The sequence below is a fragment of the Sapajus apella genome, unplaced genomic scaffold, assembly GCF_009761245.1.
Source record: "Sapajus apella isolate SASKATOON/1434 unplaced genomic scaffold, GSC_monkey_1.0 scaffold24, whole genome shotgun sequence".
NCBI classification, from domain to species: domain Eukaryota; kingdom Metazoa; phylum Chordata; class Mammalia; order Primates; family Cebidae; genus Sapajus; species Sapajus apella.
Window position 1 is genome coordinate 15,807,774 of NW_022436964.1, and position 21,758 is coordinate 15,829,531.

The following is a 21,758-nucleotide window of genomic DNA, read 5'->3' on the forward strand; positions in this document are numbered from 1 at the left end:
AGAATCTCGCTCTGTCGCCCAGGCTGGAGTGCAATGATGCGATCCTGGCTCACTGCAACTTCCCTCTACCAGGTTCAACCAATTCTCCTGCCTCAGCCTCCCAAGTAGCTGGGATTACAGGTGTCTGCCACCACACCTGGCTAATTTTTGTATTCTTAGTAGAGAAATACTAACATGGTTTCACCATGTTGGCCAGGCTGGTCTTAAACTCCTGACCTCAGGTGATCCACCCGTCTCGGCCACCCAAAGTGCTGGGATTACAGGCCTGAGCCACCACACCTGGCCAGCAGGTCTCTTCTTCAAAACATAGTTCTTCCAGCCAGACTGAGTTTGTGGGCCGGCAGTGTATAACCTCTGGGCGGGACATCCCCAGGATGAAGGTGCTCTGGTGCGTGCCTGTGCTATAGCAGCATGGGCCCTTGGACATTGTAGATGGTTCCCCAGGCCTCCATGAGCCTGCACTCACAGTCTCCTCACCAGAGAGCTCGAAATCTCAGAACCCAACTCTCTCTCATGTCACCAAGCCAGAGACATGAGTCTGCTTTCTGTCTCCATAGATTTGTCTGTTCTTACACATTTTGCGTAAATGACATGACGTAATATGTGGTCTTCTGTGACTAGCATTTTTCACTTGACCTAATGTTTTTAAGGTTTCCTCATGTTATTGCATATATCAGTGCTTTATTCTTTTTATTACTGAATAATATTCCATTTTATGAATTATTCATCCATTCATTAATTGGTAGACATTTGGGTGGTTTCTACTTCTTGGCTAATAAGAATAATGTTACTGCAAACATTCATATACAGGACTTCGTGTGGACATGTTTTCATTTTTCTTAGGAATGTATGTGGGAGTGGAATTGGTGTATCATATTGGTTTGAGGACCAAACAGTTTTCTGAAGTAGCTGCACTGTTTTATCAAATACATTCCCATCAGCAATGTGTGAGGGCTCCGGTTGCTCTAGCTCCTTTCCAATAAGTTTTGTTTTCCTGATTTTCTATTATAACTATCCTAGTAGTTGTGAAAGTGGTATCCCGCTGTAGTTTTGATTTGCATTTTCCTTATGTCTCAGGATATTAAGCATCTTCTTATATACTTACTGGCCATTCATGTCTTCTTTGGAGAACTCTCCAGATCCTTTGCTCATTTTTAAATTGGGTTATTTGCCTTTTTATTGCTAAGTCATAAGAGTTTTTTATATAATCTAGATACACATCTCGATGAGCCTCATTTTTGTCCCCCAAATTTAATGATACTCAAAATATTCCACTTACTAAGATAGGAAACTATTATAATATGTGTGAAAAATAGTATAAATAACAAAGTTTAAAAAAATGCCTATTTGATCAAATTCTGACCTTATACTAAGTAAATCTGATATTTCTTTTTTCTGTAGTCATACGGTATTTTAGATGAAATAATTGATAAATGTACCTGTCAAGTCTCAAATCATATTCTAATAATTTTTTGTATTTTAATTTTGTCTTAACCATGCCAGCAGCTTACTCATAGCTTCCAAAAATAAAAGGTAAATATTAGATTGAAAAATACTTTCAAAATGGGTGGGTTTGCCTCTAGGGAGGAGAATGCTAGATCACAAAAGGGCAAGAGAAAGAGAATTACTTTCTCCTGTATTTTACACTTGGATGCATGTAGCATCATTTTTTTAAATATACATTTTATTGCATTTTAGGTTTTGGGGTACATGTGAAGAACATGCATGATACATACATGCATGGTACATACATGGCAATGTGGTTTGCTGCGTTCCTACCCATCGCCTATATCTGGCATTTCTCCCCATGCTATCACTCCCCAACTCCCCACTGACCCTCCTCTAGTTACCTCCCCAACAGACCTAGTGTGTGATGCTCCCCTCCTTGTGCCCAAGTGTTCTCATTGTTCATCACCTGACTATGAGTGAAAACATGCGGTGTTTGCTTTTCTGTTCTTGTGTCAGTTTGCTGAGAATGATGGTTTCTAGGTTCATCCATGTCTCTGAAAAGGACACAAACTCATCGTTTTTTATGGCTGTGTAGTACTCCATGGTGTATATGTGCCACATTTTTTTGGCCCAGTCTATCATCGATGGGCATTTGGGTTGGTTCCAGGTCTTTGCTATCATAAACAGTGCTGGAATGAACATATGTGGGCATGTGTCTTTATGACAGAATGATTTATAATCCTTTGGGTATATACCCAGTAATGGGATTGCTGGGTCAAATGGAATTTCTATTTCTAGGTCCTTGAGGAATCGCCACACTGTCTTCCATAATGGTTGAACTAATTTACACTCCCACCAACAGTGTAAAAGTGTTCCTTTTTCTCCACATCCTCTCCAGCATCTGTTGTCTCCAGATTTTTTAATGATCGCCATTCTAACTGGCGTGAGATGGTATCTCGATGTGGTTTTGATTTGCATTTCTCTAATGACCAGTGATGATGAGCCTTTTTTCATATGTTTCTTGGCCGCACATTTGTCTTCTTCTGTAAAGCGTGTTCATATCCTTTGCCCACTTTTGAATCGGTTTGTTTTTTTCTTGTAAAACTGCTTTAATTCTTTGTAGATGCTGGATATTAGCCCTTTGTGAGATGGGTAGATTGCAAAAATCTTTTCCCATTCTGTTGGTTGCCGGTTTACTCTAATGATTTTTTTCTGTTGCTCTACAGAAGCTCTGAAGTTTAATTAGGTCCCATTTGTCTATTTTGGCTTTCGGTGCCATTGCTTTTGGTGTTTTAGTCATGAAGTCCTTGCCTGTGCCTATGTCCCGAATGGTTTGGCCTAGGTTTTCTTCTAGGGTTTTTATGGTGTTAGGTCTTATGTTTAAATCTTTAATCCATCTGGAATTAATTTTTGTATAAGGTGTAAGGAAGGGGTCCAGTTTCAGCTTCCAATGTATGGCTAGCCAGTTTTCCCAACACCATTTATTAAACAGCGAATCCTTTCCCCATTGCTCGCTTTTGACCAGTTTGTCAAAGATCAGATGGTTGTAGATGTGTGGCATTATTTCCGAGGCCTCTATTCTGTTCCATTGGTCTATATCTCTGTTTTGGTACCAGTACCATGCTGTTTTGATCACTGTAGCCTTATAGTATAGTTTGAAGTCAGGTAGCGTGATGCCTCCAGCTTTGTTCTTTTTGCTTAAGATTGCCTTGGCTATGTGGGCTCTCTTTTGGTTACATATGAATTTTAAGGTGTTTTTTTTTTTTAAGGTGGTTTTTCCTTCTGTGAAGAAGGTCATTGGTAGCTTGATGGGGATAGCACTGAAGCTATAAATTACTTTGGCCAGTATGGCCATTTTCACAATATTGATTCTTCCTAACCATGAGCATGGAGTGTTTTTCCATCTGTTTGTGTCCTCTCTTATTTCCTTGATCGGTGGTTTGTAGTTCTTCTTGAAGAGATCTTTTACCTCCTTTGTTATTTGTATTCCTAGGTATTTTATTCTCTTTGTAGCAATTGCAAATGGGAGTTTGCTCATGATTTGGCTGTCTGTTTGTCTGTTATTGGTGTATAGGAATGCTTGTGATTTCTGCACATTGATTTTGTATCCTGAGACTTTGCCGAAGTTGCTTATCAGCTTAAGGAGGTTTTAGGCTGAGATGATGGAGTTTTCTAAATATACGATCATGTCGTCTGCAAATTGGGACAATTTGACTTCTTCTTTTCCTAATTTAATGCTCTTTCTTTTTTTTTTTTTTTTTTTGCCTAATTGCTCTGGATAGAACTTCCAATACTATATTAAATAGGAGTGGTGGGAGACAGCATCCTTGTCTAGTGCGTTTTTAAAGGGAATGCTTCTAAATTTTGCCCATTCACTATGATGTTGGCTGTGGGTTTGTCATAAATAGCTTTTATTGTTTTGGATACGTTCCATTGATAACTAGTTTATTGAGAGTTTTTAGCATGAAAGGCTGTTGAATTTTGCCAAAGGCCTTCTCTGCATCTATTGAGATAATCATGTGGTTTTTGTCTTTGGTTCTGTTTATGTGGTGAATTATGTTTATGGATTTGTGTACGTTGAACCAGCCTTGCATCCCCAGGATGAAGCCTAGTTGATTGTGGTGGATAAGCTTTTTTTGATGTGCTGTTGGATGCAGTTTGCCAGTAGTTTACTGAAGATTTTTGCATCAATGTTCATCATGGATATTGGACGGTAGTTTTCTTTTTTAGTTGAGTCTCTGCCAGATTTTGGTATCAGGATGATGTTGGTCTCATAGAAAGAGTTAGGGAGGATTCCCTCTTTTTGTATTGTTTGGAATAGTTCCAACAGGAATGGTACCAGCTCCTCTTTGTATGTCTGGTAGAATTCAGCTGTGAACCCATCTGGACCTGGACTGTTTTTGGTGGGTAGCCTATTAATTGCTGCCTCAACTTCAGATCTTGTTACTGGTCTATTCAAGGTTTCAACTTCATCTTGGCTTAGTCTTGGGAGTGTGTAAGTGTCCAGGAATTTATCCATTTCTTCCAGAGTTACTGGTTTATGTGCAGAGTTGTTTTAGTAATCTCTGATGGTAGTCTGTATTTCCAAGGAATTGGTGGTGATCTCCCCTTTATTGTTTTTTATTGCATCTATTTGATTCTTCTTTCTTTTCTTTATTAGTCTAGCTAGCAGTCTATTTTATTGATCTTTTCAAAAAACCAGCTCCTGGATTTATTGATTTTTTGAAGGGTTTTTTGTGTCTCGATCTCCTTCAGTTCTGCTCTGATCTTAGTTATTTCTTCTGCTAGGTTTTGAGTTTTTTTTTTTTTTTTTTTTTTTTTTTTTTATCTTGCTCCTCTAGCTCTTTCAATTTTGATGACAGGGTGTCGATTTTAGATCTTTCCTTGTTTCTCATATGGGCATTTATTGCTATAAATTTCCCTCTAGACACTGCTTTAAATGTGTCCCATAGGATCTGGTATGTTGTGTCTTCATTCTCATTGGTTTCAAAGAACATTTTTATTTCTGCCTTCATTTCATTGTTTATCCATTCATCATTCAGGAGCAAGGTGTTCAGTTTCCATGTGATAGTGCGGTTTTGAGTGCTTTTCTTAATCCTGAGTTCTAATATGATTGCACTGTGGTCTAAGACACTGTTTGTTATGATATCCATTCTTTTGCATTTGCTGAGGCGTGATTTACTTCCAATTATGTGGTCAATTCTGGAGTAAGTGCAATGTGGTGCTGAGAAGAATGTGTATTCTGTGGATTTGGGGTGGAGTGTTCTGTAAATGTCTATTAGGTCTGCTTGGTTCAAATCTGTGTTCAAGTCTTGGATATCATTGTTGACTTTCTGTCTCGTTGATCTGTCCAATATTGTCAGTGGAGGGTTAAAGTCTCCCACTATTATTGTGTGGGAGTCTAAGTCTCTTTGTGGGTCCTTAAGAACTTGCTTTTTATGTATGTGGGTGCTCCTGCATTGGGTGCATATATATTTAGGATCGTTAGCTCTTCTTGTTGTATTGAACCTTTTACCATTTTGTAATGCCTTTCTTTGTCTCTTTTGATCTTTGTTGGTTTAAAGTCCATTTTATCAGAGACTAGGATTGCTACCCCTGCTTTTTTTTGCTCTCCATTTGCTTGGTAAATCTTCTTCCATCTCTTTATTTTGAGTCTATGTGAGTCTTTGCATGTGAGATGGGTCTCCAGCACACCAATGTCTTTTTATCCAGTTTGCCAGTCTGTGTCTTTTGATTGGGGCATTTAGGCCATTTTCATTCAACATTAATATTGTTATGTTTGAATTTGATCCTGCCATTTTGTTACTGGCTGGTTGTTTTGTCCGTTATTTGAGGTCATTTCTTCATTACATCATTGTTTTTTTTTTTTTTTTTAATTGTACCTTAGGTTCTAGGGGACATATGCAGATCATACAGGATTGTTGCATAGGTACACACATGGCAATGTGGTTTGCTGCCTCCATCCCCCGTCAGCTACATCTGGCATTTTTCCCCATGTTATCCCTTCCCGACCTCCCCAGCCCACTGCTGTCCCTCCCTTGACCCACCTCAACAGACCCCAGTGTGTGATGCTCCCCTCCCTGTGTCCATGTGTTCTCATTGTTCATCACCTGCCTATGGGTGAGAACATGCGGTATTTGATTTTCTGTTCTTGTGTCAGTTTGCTGAGAATTATGGTTTCCAGATTCATCCGTGTCCCTACAAAGGACACAAACTCATCATTCTTCATGGCTCAATAGTATTCCATGGTGTATATGTGCCACATTTTCCTTGTTCAGTCTATCGTCGATGGGCATTTGGGTTGGTTCTAGGTTTTTGCTATTGTAAACAGTGCTGCTATGAACATATGTGTGCATGTGTCTTTATAACAGAATGATTTTTTTTTTTTTTTTTGAGATGGAGTTTCGCTCTTGTTACCCAGGCTGGAGTGCAATGGCGCGATCTCGGCTCACCGCAACCTCCGCCTCTTGGGTTCAGGCAATTCTCCTGCCTCAGCCTCCTGAGTAGCTGGGATTACAGGCACGCGCCACTATGCTCAGCTGATTTTTTGTATTTTTAGTAGAGATGGGGTTTCACCATGTTGACCAGGATGGTCTCGATCTCTTGACCTCGTGATCCACCCACTTCGGCCTCCTAAAGTGCTGGGATTACAGGCGTGAGCCACCGCGCCCGGCGACAGAATGATTTTTTAATGATCGCCATTCGAACTGACATGAGATGTTATCTAAATGTGGTTTTGATTTGCATTTCTCTAATGACCAGTGATGATGAGCATTTTTCATATGTTTGTTGGCTGCATATTTGTCTTCTTTTGTAAAGTGTCTGTTCATATCCTTTGCCTGCTTTTGGATGGGTTTGTTTTTTTCTTGTAAAACTGCTTTAGTTCTTTGTGATTCTAGATATAAGCCATTTGTCTGATGGGTAGATTGCAAAAATTTTTTCCCATTCTGCTGGTTGCTGGTTTACTCCAGTGATTTTTTCTTTTGCTCTACAGAAGCTCTGAAGTTTAATTAGGTCCCATTTGTCTATTTTGGCTTTCGGTGCCATTGCTTTTGGTGTTTTAGTCATGAAGTCCTTGCCTGTGCCTATGTCCTGAATGGTTTGGCCTAGGTTTTCTTCTAGGGTTTTTATGGTGTTAGGTCTTATGTTTAAGTTCTTAATCCATCTGGAGTTAATTTTAGTGTAAGGTGTCAGGAATTGTTCTAGTTTCTGCTTTCTGTACACTGCTAGCCAGTGTACAGAACCATTTCTCCCAACACCATTTATTAAACAGGGAATCCTTTCCCCATTGCTTGTTTTTGTCAGGTTTGTCAAAGGTCAGACTGAGTGGACCTCCAGCAGTCCTGTCGCAGAGGGGCCAGACTGTTAGAAGAAAAACTAAGAAACTGAAAGAAATAACTTTATCATCAACAAAAAGGACGTCCACTCAGAGACCCTATCAGAAAGTCACCAACTACAAAGACTACAGGTAGATAAAGCCAGTAAGATTGGAAGAAACCAGCACAAAAAGGATGAAAACACCAAAAACCAGAATGCCTCTCTTCCTCCAGAGGATCACTACTCCTTACTAGCTAGGGATTAAAGATGGATGGAGAATGAATCTGATGAACTGACAGAAACAGGCTTCAAAAGGTAGGTAATAACAAACTTCTCAGAGCTAAAATAACGTGGGATTACAGACGCTGCTTAACTGGGGATCACCTACGGGGTCTGCAGAACAGTAAGGGTTGCTGCCAGTTTCTTCTTTTATCTTCGTCCCAGAAGGGTACCTGCCAGATGTTGGCTTGAGCTCTTCTTTATGAGGTGTCTCTTTGGGTATATGGGGGTTGGGGAGCTGCTTGAGGAGACAGTCTGTCCCTTATAGGAGCTCAAGTGCTGTGCTGGGAACTCTGTTATTCTGTGTAGAGATGCTGAACAGGTATTTTAAGTCAGCTGCAGCAGAACTCATAACTTCCTCTTTTCCTAGGTGCTCTGTCCTAGGAAGGCTGGCTTTATTTATAAGTTCCTGTCATGCTGCTGCCTTTTTTCATGGATGCTCTGCCCTGCATGGAGTAGTCTAATCACAGTCTGCCAGCAGAGGTGTTGCTGAGCTGCCGCAGGCTCTGCCCAGCTGCTCTGTGAGCTGCCTCGGTAGTGGTGGTCGCCCTTCCTCCCACTGAGCTGGACCATCCTGGGTCCAGCTGCGCTTCCTGGGAAACTGTCAATCCAGAGCGATTCAGATTGCTTGTTTTGTGGGGGCGGTATCTGCCGAGCCAGATCGCCTGGTTCCCTGTCTCTGTCCCCTCCCTTTCAGTTGAATGGGTGGCTCTGTCTCCCAGGCATTCCAGGCGCCAGTTGAAACGGCCACCCAGATTTGTGTGAGTTTCTGTGTGCCAAGCCGGTGTTGAAAACTGGTGGTGCTTTTTGACCTGGGAATCTCCTGGCCTGTGGGCAGTGTAAATTTGTTTGGAAATGTGGTGGGCACTCACCCTGTGCATTGTTCTTGCTGGGAACTGCACTCCGGAGCTGTTCCTATTTGGCCATCTTGGATCCTCCCCTGTTTCGTTGTTCTTTCCATTTGGTATGTTTTTGCAGTGGTTGGTACTAGTTGTTCCTTTCCCTGTTTAGTACTTCCTTCAGTAACTCTTGTAAGGCAGGTCTTGTAGCAACGAAATCTCTTAGCAATTGCTTGCCTGTAAAGGATTTTGTTTCTCCTTCACTTATGAAGCTTAGTTTGGCCGGATATGAAATTCTGGGTTGAAAGTTCTTTTCTTTAACGATGTTGAATATTGGTCCCCACTCCCTTCTAGCTTGCAGTGTTTCTGCTGAGAGATCCTCTGTGAGTCTGATGGGTTTCCCTTTGTGGGTGACTCGACCTTTCTCTCTGGCTGCCCTTAGGATTTTTTCCTTCATTTCAACTCTGGTGAATCTGACAATTATATGCCTTGGGATTGCTCTTCTTGAGGAATATCTTTGTGGTGTTCTCTGTATTTCCTGGATTTGAATGTTGGCCTGCCTTGTTAGGTTGGGGAAGTTCTCTTGGATGATATCCTGAAGAGTGTTTTCCAACTTGGATTCATTCTCCCCGTCACATTCAGGTATGCCGAACTCTTTTTTCTCTAATCTTGCCTTCTCATTTTATTTCATTGATTTGATCTTCAATATCTGATATCCTTTCTTCTGCTTGATCAAATCAGCCTTTGAAACTTGTGTATGCCTCGTGAATTTCTTGTGCTGTGTTTTTCAGCTCCATCAAATCATTGAAGTTCTTCTCTAAGCTGGTTATTCTAGTGAGCATTTCATCTAACCTTTTTTCAAGGTTCTTAGTTTCTTTGCATTGGGTTAGAACATGGTCTTTTAACTCAGAGACGTTTGTTATTGCCTACCTTCTGAAGCCTGCTTCTGTCAATTTGTCAAATTCATTCTCTGTCTTTTTATTCTTCCCTTGATGGTGAAGAGTTGTGATCCCTGGGAGGAGAAGAGGTGTTCTGTTCTTTGATGGTTTCACCCTTTTCGTGCTGTGTTTTTCCCATCTTCATGGATTTATCTCCCTTTGATCTTTGAAGTTGGTGATTTCAGGAGGAGTCTCTGAGTGGACTTTTTTCTGTTGAGGTTTGGGCTATATCTTTTTTGGCCTGTAGAGGGTGTTGCTGGGCTCTCTTGGGTTCAGTCAGGTTGTTGGGTGGGTTGTCCTTCCCTGGAGTTTGTTTGCAGGTGAGATTGGCCCTACCTTCCCAATGGCATCTCTCCTTCTCCAGTTGGATCTTCCTAGTTGGGGTCAAGCTGGTGTATTTGCTGCCAAGCCATCTGGCTAGGGCTTCAGTTTGAGTTCTGTGGAGGTGGAGCCTGCCAGGCCTTATGGTCTGTTTCCCTGCTTTCAACTCTGCCTCCCTCTTTGGGAAGGTCCATCCCACTGGCATTAGTCCAAACTCCCACCCAGGTCCCTGCGACAACTTGTGGTGCCTGGTGGGAGCCACTGCTCAGATTTGCATCAACCACCCGTGGTGCCCCACCATCTGGCAGGGCTCTCATGGACCATGGGTTGCAAGAGGGAAGAGGTAAGCACAGGATCTGAATTGGAGCACCAAGGGGGTGAAGTCCCCTGACCCTCCGAGCCGGCTGCATGTTTCAGGTGGGGATGCACCCTCCCCTGTCTTGATTTTCCCCCCTGGGTGGCTCTTGCCCTGTGGCTCCTTCCCTGGGACTATTTCAGTCCCTCAGAAACAAACCTGACACCTCATTTGGAATCGTGAAGTCCTCTAGTCCTCTGCGTCTCATTCGCTGGGAGCTGCATTCCAGTGTTGTCTTCTCTCAGCTCCCCTCCCAACCCCGTTCTGATTTTTTTGGCTGATGTTCCTTCATTTGTCATGAGATCACATCAACCTGTCCTGCCTCACTCTGCTTATGTTAGTCTAAGCTCACAGCATCACCACAGATGCATACTAAGGCTCACGATACCTCACCCCGACATCATCTCCTTGGCTCCAGGGTCCCCTTCATCTCTAGGTTCACCTCATTGCTTTCTCAGAGATCCCTGAATTTTGTTTTATTATTTTTTGAGGCAGAGCTTCCCTTTGTCACCCAGGCTGGAGATCAATGGTGTGATCTCGGCTCACTGCATCCTTTGTTCAAGTGATTCTCATGCCTTAGCCTCCTAAGTAGCTGAGATTACAGGTATGTACCTCCATGCCCAGCTATTTTTTGCATTTTTAGTAGAGACGGGGTTTCACCATGTTGCCCAGGCTAGAGCTGAACTCCTGGCCTCAAGTGATGGGCCCGCCTCCACCTCCCATAGTGTCGGGATTACAGGTGTGAGCCACCATGCCTGGCTGAGATCCCTGAATTTTAAACACAGGGTATCACTTTTGGGCTCTGGGAAGTCCAGAGTCTCTCTGTCTCTCTCTTTTTTAATAAAAATCTATATTTTATTCTATTCACATCTATCCTGTATTGGGAGTTCAGTCGTTTGGGGATGTAGTGCAGTGGGGGATTTCTCATTGTATTGGATTCCAGTAGTATCAGGGACCCAAAAAGCTCACCATTTTGTTAGGCATGGAAACAAATAGACATGCTAGTGCTGCAGAATCAGGACACAGCAGTGTGACCAGAAGAAAATCATACTGCCCTGGAAATGCATTGCTGCAAGGAAACGTAGGCATGCTCAGGTCCAAATTTCCTACCTTTGTACTTAAAAAATATTTGTACTCAGCATTAGAGGTGAACTTACTCTCTTCCAAGGACCAGGGACTGCAAGGCTTCAACTGAGAAGCCTTGAGGCAGAAGGCAGGACCTTCACCATCCTTGAAGGACGTGTGCATTTGGGACGAAGACAGCTATTTTGTGCCTGATCTGGTAGACTGTTGGTTGAATTCTTAGGTGTTGGGGGCACATGGGGTGCCAGGCCTTCTGCCGGCCTCTAGATGCCCCATTAAAGCATCCCATACCAAGCAGCAGGTAGATGACCCATAAGATGAGAGCAGACCCAAGAAGCAGCTGGCACTTGTCTCCGCCTTCTCCTGGGATGGATTAAGATTGGCCTCTCATTTCAAAACTGTTAGTGTGGTAATATTTTAACAGTTCCCTGCCTGATTAATTTGCTTTCTAAGGACCCAAGAGAAGCCGGAGAGCATCAGTGATTTATAATGGCGGGCAGTTCTGCAGTGGCTTTTTCAGCACTTGACTGACTCCTGCTAATTTGTAAATCTGAGTGGTTACCTTATGATATGGTTTGGCTCTGTGTCCCTACCCAAATCTCATGTCGAATTGTAATCCCCATGTGTTGGGGGAGTGGTCTGATGGGAGGTGATTGAGTCAAGTTCTTGCTGTTCTAGTGACCGAGTTATCATGATAGCTGGTTGTTTGATAAATATCTGGTGATTGCCACTTCTCTTTCTCTCCTGCTGCCATGTAAGATGTGCCTGGCTTCCCCTTTACTTCCTACCATGATTATAAGTTTCCTGAGGCCTCCTCATTCATGTAGAACTGTGAGCTAATGAATCCCCTTTCCTTTATTAATTACCCAGTCTTGGGTAGTTCTTTATAGCAGTGTGAAAATGGACTAGTACTCCTTATCATCTAATACATCACATAGATCTGTTGCTGCAACAGAATCCACTCTGACCCCTGCTTCTGCCACATTTGGAAAATGTGGGGGGGGGGAATATGGTTCTCATTTCATTTGAAAGGAGCACTGCCTGAGGATGAGGCCACTGGCTTCTCTCTCACCCACAGGAAGGAATTCACCAGAGGCCCTCTACGAAGACCCAGAGGGTGGAAATTAGAAGTTGCACACCCAGGCTGGGTGCAGTGGCTCACACCTGTAATCCCAGCACTTTGGGAGGCTCAGGTGGGTGGATCACCTGAGGTCAGGAGTTTGAGACAGCCTGGCCCACATGGTGAAACCCTGCCTCTACTAAAAATATATATAAAAATTAGTCAGGTGTGGTGGCATGTGCCTGTAATCCCAGCTACTCAGGAGGCTGAGGCATAAGAGTCACTTTAACCCAGGAGGTGGAGGTTGCAGTGAGCCAGGATTGTACCACTGCACTCTAGTCTGGGTGACAAAGGGAGATTCCATCTTAAAAAAAAGTTGCTCACCCCATCAAGCCTTTTCTATCTCAGCACTTACCTTGGTGGCATTTTTCTTTACAAAATCAAGTAGCTATTATGAGCTAAATTGTGTTCCCTTAAAATTTCTATGTTAAAAGTCCTAACTGTCATCACCACAGAATGTGACCTTATTTGGAGACAGGGTCTTTATAGAGGTAATCAATCAGATTAAAATGAGGCCACAGGTTGGGCCCTAATTCAGTATGACTGATGTCCTTATAGAAAGGCGAATGTGTGGGTACAGACATGTACAGAGGGAAGATGTGGTATGAAGACACAGGGAGATGAGGGCCACCTACAAACCAGAGAGAGAGGCTGGAACAGATCCTTACCTTGTGGCCCTCAGAAGGAACCTATCCTGCCAACATCATGATCTTGAACTTCTGGCCTCCAGAATGATAAATTTCTGTTTAAGCCACAAAATCTGGGGTACTTTCTCACAGCAGCTCTAGAAAACTAATAAAATAGCCATCACTGGGATTTAGGAAGTCTTTAAAAAACCCCATATTTGCATCCTATTATATTTAATTCTATTCTCTGCTAAAGTTACTTCAAAAGCCACAATCACCTGGGAGGTCAGTGGCTGCAGGCCAGGACCTGTTGAAGACTGAAGGTGAAGAAAAGGCTTTCTCCACCCCATATTTGTTGATACATCGTTAAAATTGCTGCCTAAGCAGTAGAAAGATGCATTTTCTGTGTGGAATCCCCCATTTGCCAAGGGGCCCTTTCAGAAAGGCTCAAGTGGAATTGGCCTTGATGGATGAGGAGGGCAAGCTTGGACCTGAGGGAGGGTGGCACCTTCATTTTTGCACTGCCTTATAATTGTATCCTCCAGTCCAACTTGAAAGGTAGTGGAGCTGGGCCTGTCAGAGTGAGCTGCCTTTGACGTCTGAAGGACATGCCCCCTGCTGAACTTGCAGGTACAACACTGAGAGGCTACAATAAAGTACAAAGAGTGGGAACTCAATAGAAAGACACACTTGCTTTTCATTATGTTTCAACTCAAGGGGCTTCATCACTCCTTCCCCACCTTGATTACCAGTAGGTGGCAGTAGAGGGCTTCCTGAAAGAAGGAGCTCAGTTACAAGCCCAGTTCATAAACTTGAGAGTGTAGAAGCTTCCCAGGCTTTGCTTCTTCATTAGAGGCACGTGCACTTGATGCAAGGGGCTAGCTATCTTGCCAGGAGAATCACATGTTCTCCCTTACATTAGCATACAAGAATTCCAGGATGCTCAGAGCTGAAGGACCTTGTCAACAAGCTCAGGGGATATTAGCCCTGGATGTGTGTAGAGCTTTAAAAAATACCAATGCCTCAGTCCACCCCCAGGGTTTTTGCTTTGAACACAGATTATGTCCCCAGCAGGTGACTGAGTCTGTTCATATAGTCATTTACCTGATACCTTTTTGTGAGGAATACAAAATAATTTGGAAACATTTACCCAACCTCACAGTGATTTAGCCAGGGAGAAGGGAAGACAACAGGAAAATAAGGCCACGTGTGTTAAGGAGAAGTTAATTCACAGGTCCCCAGGCAAGGCATTGGGTGGGTTGAACTGTGTCCCCCCAATATTCTTTTCCACTTGGAGCCTCAAAATGTAACCTTTTTTGGAAATAGGGTCTTTGCAGATATAATTAGTTAAGAACAGGTCAGACTGGATTAGGGTGAGCCCTAAATCCAATGACTGATATATCCTTGTAAGAAGAGAAGCCACACACAGGCACAGAAAGTCACAGGGGAGAAGGCCATGTGAACATGGCGGCAGAGACGAGAGTGATGCAGCTCACAGGACCAAAGGGCGTGTGGAGCCACCAGAGGCTGAAAGAGGCAGGGAAGGATCCTCCCCTGGAGCCTTCAGAAGAAGGACAGCACTAGTGACATCTTGATTTCAGACATCTGGCCTCTAGAACTGTGAGACAATTATTTCTGTCTGTGGTCATTTGTGATGGCAGCCCTTGGAAACCAGCATAGGCAGAAACAGACCAACCGGAGGCCAGGCCCTCAGCTGCCTATTCCTACTCATATCGTTCATCATACTTGGGGGGCTTTATTTTCAATAAACCGAACAGTCCTTAAGCACTTTCTATTCCTTCTCAGAGCCCAGGAGGGGAAACAGCGTGAATAAGGACAGTCCTGTTTACTAGGTCCATGGGTGTGATCTAAACTTGTTTTCCCCAAAATTCTCCTTTGTTCTAATCTGGTTCCTTCTAAGTCTGCTGTTTGTTTGTTTCCTGCAGGCTCAGAGCCTCGCAGACCCCAAGTTCACAGCATTAGAGACTGTTCTTCCTCCAACACTATTCCCAAGGGTTGGAAAGTCTCTAGAGACCAGCAAACACTGGCTTTCTCTGACAAGGAAGACAAAAATAGAAACCATAAGAGAAGCAATAGAGAGATTCTAGAGGGATAAGGGAAGAGAGGCCAGTCTTACGAGGAAAAGAATAAAACATGAGGGGCAAACCCATGGAGGGCCTGGTTGGATAATAATAAGAGACCCAAGCAAACTGAAGAGCAGAACTAGCTTTTAAGAAAGTGGAAATCAGCTGCACGCAGTGCCTCACGCCTGTAATCCTAGCACTTTGGGAGGCCAAGGCGGGTGGATCACTTGAAGTCTAATTCGAGGCCAGCCTAGCCAATGTGGGGAAACCCCATCTCTTTTTTTTTCTTTTTTTTCTGTCCACTGAGGACACAGGAACCCCCATCTCTACAAAAAAATACAAAAATTAGCCGGGTATGGAGGTGTAAGTCTATAGTCCTAGCTACTTGGGAGGCTGAGGCAGGAGAATTGCTTGAATCCGGGAGGAGGCTGCAGTGAGCCAAGACTGCATCACTGCACTCCAGCCTGGGCAACAGAGAGATATCCTGGCTCAAAAAAAAAAAAAAAAAAAAAGTAGAAATCAAGCTGGCCTGCAGGCCAAGATTCACTGTAAAGCTAGGACAAAGCCACAACAACAACAAAAGCTACCACAGCCCTGCAAACTGTCATTCAATTGCTAACTCTGAGCCTAATTTGACTGGAAAGCCAGTATGCCTTTGTAACTCCAATTCCCTACGCTAATCCTTAAACAGCAGTTTAATGCTGTTTTTTTTTTTTTTTTTAATCCTATGAGTGACCTCCTAATCTAGACTGACAGGTTGCCTCACTAATTTGAAGCTTGCATCACTTTTATTTCAAGAATGGGAATAACTTGTAGGTGCACTGAGACTTGGGTAATGGAGGGTCCATTTTTTCAGCTCTTCCACGTGTCTTAGAAATATTATTTGTCAATAACTTAAGGGGCCAAGCATTTCTGGGAACAAGGGCTCTGTTTTACCTTTTCCAAAATCTCTTCATTTCTCAACAATGTGATCACGTGGCGGAAGGAAAGGCCCTTCTGGTCAAATGCTTTCTGTGCCAAAGGTGGTGTTTGTCTTTTCTGCTTCCTACTCTGCTCTCACTGAAATCTACCAAAAACCCGAGCAGCATCTTTGGTTGTTGGGGGATCTAGCTCTCTCCTGAGCAGCAATAGAAATGGCACTGTTTCAAATAAACATCTCTTGCAGTAGTCGATACTGGCTCCAACACGGAATGATTAAAGAAACCCGATATAAGTCATTAACCTCAACGCCAAGGGATTCAAATCCAGAAAGGCAGTTTCTCTTGCCAAGAAAGTTCCACTGAATTTTCTAAGACCCCCGTGACCTAATTTAAAGTGTTTTTCTTCTCTTTCTCAGGCTTTTTCCATACATAATAGTATGATAAGCTGTTAATTCAATCATTTTCACTTCTCTGCCACCCTTCTTCCCATGATCAAAGAGTATTATTAACTACCCTGAAAACACATTAAATAATCAAGCTGTCAAACAGCTGCCCATCAGTGCGATAATCTCCAATACTGGCATGGCTAAAAAATGATTTAACCGTTTCTTCTCCTTTGCCCACAGCTATTTTTGTACTTCAAACAGCCATTTTGCAGAGAAGCAAAACTGGATGGAAGAACATGTTATTGAGAGGATGTCAATATGAAAAGTGTAAGGGCATAATCTTGGGTCTGAATAGTCGAAGCAAGAAAGTCACAGTTTTGTGGCAGCTATCTTTCACACTTCTGTATTATTAAAAAAGCAATCCCATTATCTCCCACTTATCCAGCCATTCCCAGCTAGTCATAAAAGGATATTCTCTCCCAATACACTTTTCAGCAGAAATGGCTTTTTGTTGGTTCTTCCTCTTTCCATTAACACCAAATTGCATTCTACATCAGGCAAAGCTGCCTTAGAAACGGAAATAACAGCCACTGTGACAGCATCCGGTGTCTTAGAATATCTGAGACTATTTACAAAGTAGAATCTTGCTCTATTATGAAGACTGCATGATTGCCCATTTTAAATCAATACAGCCTGCTCATCTCTGTGTATTCTTTTAAATACCCTAATCTGTGTCATCAACTCAAAATTCAATGAAAAACACATCTTTGGTCACTGGATAAAATCATCTTAGAAAATACCTCCCTTGATTTGAATATTTGCAAATGAGTCAAATAGCTTGGAACTCTACAGTGTGAAGGTGAATGGCCTTTAAAAAGCCATGCAGAGTAACTGGGTACATAAAATCTGAACTAAATGTCTCCATAAAGATGATGGAACAATTAGCTGTCTTCTCAGCTCACTCATCCTTTATAATTTCATGTCGAGACACAGGAAGAAACAGGAGAGCTGGCCTAACGCACATGCACATAATGTGTGGGTGAATCCTTAAAAGCACACTTCATGTGTTATCTGGTGGGCATACATCATTTGGGTGTAAACCTATGTATTTTTACACAAGGGTAAATGGTGTTATACATTACTGCATAAATAAAAGCACTAGGGGATTAGGCTACAACTACTAACAGAGAAATGCTATCTTAAAAGAGAGGAAGCATTACAAGAGAAATCTGACCACATTTGGTGACAATACTAAACCAAGGTCACCAGAGAAGCTTCCAACTGTCCTTCAAGTAAAGATGGCTGTGATTCAGAGCATTCAAATTATGTCAAAAGGAAAAAAGAGACTGCAAAGGCAAGATTGGTCTTCCTTTTGTGCTTTTCATTTCCATCTGCTTTTTCTTTCTTTCTTTCTTTTTTTTTTTTTTTTTTTGAGACAGAGTTTCGCTCTGTTGCCCAGGCTGGAGTGCAATGGTGCGATCTTGGCTGACTGCAACCTTCGCTTCCCAGGTTCAAGCGATTCTCCTGCCTCAGCCTCCCAAGTAGCTGGGATTACAGCCATGCGCCACCATGCCTGGCTAATTTTGTATTTTTAGTAGAGGTGGGGTTTTTCCATGTTGGTCAGGCTGGTCTCAAACTCCCGACCTTAGTTGATCCATCCACCTTGGCCTCCCAAAGTGCTGGGATTATAGGCATGAGCCACCATGCCTAGCCGCCATTTGCTTTTTATAATGCAGATGCAAATGAACATACTGAAGAAAGAGCAATGAGCCATACCCTTTCTGATCTGGAAAAGCATGCAAAACAAAAAATAAAAATCTTCAGTGTGAGAACACATTCTGGAATTACAAGTTAATGGCGCAGGACTTTCTAGATGTATTGCCATATAATTTAAAGAATGTGAAAGTTTATGGAACAGGAGGTGATGAAACAGCAAAATTTGGAGAAACAACAGTAGCTACTTTAGAAACTTGTTTTAAAAAAAAAAATTGAAGACAAGGTCTTACTCCCTTGCGTAGCCTAGGGTGCAGTGATAAAATCATGGCTCACTGCAACCTCAGACTCCTGGGCCCGAGGGATCCTCCAGCCTCAGCCTTGCAAGTAGCTGGGGCTATAGGCACACACCACCAAGCCTAGCTAATTTTTTTTTTTTTTTTTTAAATTTTTATAGAGATGAGGTCTCACAGCATTGCCTGGGCTGGTCTCAAACTCCTGGCCTCAAGCAATTCTCCCACCTTAGAAAATCTTATTTCTATAGCTCCTTGTAATTTAGAATGAACCTAATTTAATAATTCATTTCATAGATGAGAAAACTGAGGCCCAAAGAGGGTGACTGAATTCAAGGTCAATAATTAATGAGGCAGAGACCAGCATAGACTCCAGGCACCTACTTCTCTCTAATTAATTTATGTTTCATTTGGTTAACAGGTGAAGAGACTAAGTTAAAATATGAGAAAAACTCTGTAGGGGTCATTTCTGGGGGTCTAGAAGGTCAAATTATTTTCCCAATAATATTAAGATGTTATTTGCCTTTTTATTCTCATTCCCTTTCATGGATGTACAATGGAACTTTCTAGAAATGAAATGATGTGTCATACATATCAAGAAGACTAATACAGTAACAGATATGAGAATGCTTTTTCTTCTATTAAGCCAGATATTAGGGATTTACATAAATATAAAATAACGCCACCCTCACAAAATTTATTTTTGTTTTGGAAAATATAATATTCATAAAAATGTTACTTAAATTAACATATAATAGATTACTATTTTAAATTAATGAATATTTAAATAATTTTGGCTAGATGCAGTGGCTCACTCCTATAATCCCAGCACTTTGGGAGGCAAAGTGGGCAGACTACTTGAGTCCAGGAGTTTGAGACCAGCCTGGGCGACATGGTGAAACCCTGTTACTACAAAGAAAACCACAAAAATTAGCCGGGTGTGGTGGTATGCACCTGTAGTCCCAGCTACCCAGGAGGTTGTAAGGCATGAAAATCATTTGAACCTAGGAGGCAGACATTGCAGTGAGCTGAGATCACGCCACTGTACTCCAGCCTGAGCAACAGAGCAAGACCTAGTCTCAAAAAAATACCAAAAAAATTCTGTTTTAGTTTTGAAAGCACAAAATATTGATAAATATAACCTAGATACCAAAACACTCTTCAGAATTCTCAATAATTTGTAAGGGTTTAAAGGGATCCTGAGATCAAAAGGTCTGAGAACTGTTTCACTAGAACATTAAAAAATAATCAGGAAAAAACAGTGAAAGAACTTTACAAAAAATATTCTCAACAAAAACCTCTTTATTCCTTCCTGTCTGCATCCTTCTCTCACTCTTGTCAGACACATAATTCCAGTGAGATGGAGGTGAGACTTATATTTATGGTCAATAAAAACAACAGGGTGCCTCCCAGGTTCATGTTTAGGTAGGACAGCATGTAGAGCTGAATTTGAGTTTTGGCTCACTCAGGAATAATGTACCGACCTGATTGGTGAAAATCTAGTTTTTGTAAAGACACATGAAAGTGGCATGCATCCTTAGTTCATGAAGAAGAGATTTTACTTAGCTTCTTTCTGAAAGGCTTTCCTGATTTCTGGTTCCAGGTGAATCCAACATGGGAACAAAAATACATTTTTTCTCTATTTAATTCCCTCTTTTCTTGGTTGGGAGTGGACCAACTTTTCTGTAAAAATTTTGTGATCTGCTATAACTTATTTTTTTAAAGTGGAGGCAATGGTAGGCAGGAGCATTGCTCAGTGCAAAACAATTTGTTTATGCAACAACCAGGATATTCAGAGAAAAAAATCTTTTTACAATGGTTGGTGGGAGACCTACTACTTTATGTAGGGGGGTCAAGAAAAGCCTGTCTGAGAAAGAGGTACTTGGGCTGAGACCTGAAGGAAGTGAGGGTGCATGGGATGGGTGGAAAAGAACACACAGATAGATATGGCAAATGCAAAAGTTCTGAGGCAGAGATGTGCTTGGTCTGTGGGAGGAACTCCAAGGAGGCCAGTGTGGCTAGAATAGCATCAGCAAGAAAGAGAGAGACCCAGGGAGGGGCAGGTTGGAGAGGCAGGGGAGACCAGACTGTGCAGGGCCTGGAGGGCTTTTTTTTTTTTCTTTTCTTTTGAGGCAGGATCTGGCTCTGTGGCCCAGGTTGGAGTGCAGTGGTGCAATCTTGGCTCATTACAACCTCCACCTCCCAGGTTCAAGTGATTCTCCTGCCTCAGCCTGGGAAGTAGCTGGAACTACAGACATGCACCACCATGCCTGGATAATTTTCCTATTTTTAGTAGAGATGGGGTTTCACAATCTTGGTTAGGCTGGTCTTGAACTCTTGACCTCATGTGATTTGCCTGCCTCGGCCTCCTAAAGTGCTGAGATTAGAGACAGGAGCCACCACTCCTGCCCAGGACTTTGGATACTATTCCAGAAGAGCTGGGTGTAGCATCTTAGGTGACTGATGTCCTGCAGAGTACTCTTGAGGAATTATGGTGCTAGGTCAGGGATATGGAAAAGCATAAAGTGCAGGCTCAAGGAGCTGCTGTGACACATGCACCACTCGGTGCTGATTCCTGAAGTTGTGCTTGTACACCAGGAGTGACACAGAGTATCAGCTCAGGTTTAGCAAAACTTAAAAATAAATCCCAGAAAATTCCAAATCAATACTTCCCCTGTTTTATGTAATTCTGTGCAGGTGTGCAAAGACATAGCATACATGTGAGATGTACCTGGCACAGAAAATACTCTTTTACAGTGTAGCTCATTATGGTATCTTTCTAGGCATTATCTAACAGTTCGATTAAGCCAATATAGCTAATTTGACAGGCACTAAAGGGTCATTCAAACGATCCTCAAAGCAGCCTTGTAAGGAAGACAGGGCGGACATGATTCCTCTCCTTTGGTAAATAAGGACAGGCAGTCAGAAAGGTTCCTGCCCACATCACACAGCTGGTTGGTGACAACTGAGAAGAGAGTCAGTCAAGATTCCCTGGCACTGAATTTGGGTTCTTCCCATGACCCTATTCTCCACCTTTTGGCCTCCTAACTTAACAAGGGAGCAACGCCAAACTCAGAAGATTCAAACATCAGGGAGCACAACTCAATCAAAGGAAAACATTACCTGGTTGGGAATAACATCTAGGAGCCCTACTTTACCTCAGTGTTAGGGGTTTTGTTCTCTTGTTATACATGGTGATTTCGTATTGACCTAGATACTCCTTTGTGTAACGAACTGTGGGAAAACATTACTTATAGAAAAAGCACCATTTGCAGAAGTGACAGGGTGCCATCATTTCTTTTAAAGCCCAAGCATACCTGGTTTTATAGAACTTGTTCTTGTGTAAACCATGGCCTGGATTCATTAACAAACCAGAAAGGGAAAACAGGAAACTAAAAAATTACTTACTAAATAGACGTCAAGCACAGAAGCATTATCATCCTGCACTTCCAGAGTGTTGGGCTCAGTCGTCAAGTAGATGGTCCCCTCTTCCAAGGTAAATGTTGAACTGGAAGGTAACCCTTTGCTGAAAAAA

At 42.4% G+C, this 21,758-nt stretch overlaps 1 protein-coding gene across 5 annotated transcripts in view; it reads right to left on the reverse strand.

Annotated features, from left to right (window-relative positions):
* PIP5K1B (phosphatidylinositol-4-phosphate 5-kinase type 1 beta) overlaps positions 1-21,758 on the reverse strand; it is a 344,249-nt gene that overhangs the window by 12,769 nt on the left and 309,722 nt on the right. For 3 of the 5 annotated variants that reach the window (XM_032290960.1, XM_032290958.1, XM_032290959.1), the window contains 2 exons: positions 21,632-21,749; positions 12,530-12,993 (listed from right to left, as the gene is read on the reverse strand). In XM_032290960.1, the coding sequence (XP_032146851.1) occupies positions 12,880-12,993; positions 21,632-21,749 (232 nt within the window). In that variant the 3' untranslated portion in view covers positions 12,530-12,879. Of the gene's footprint in view, positions 1-12,529; positions 12,994-21,631; positions 21,750-21,758 lie in introns of those variants that run through there. The other 2 variants (XM_032290962.1, XM_032290961.1) reach the window with 1 other exon arrangement.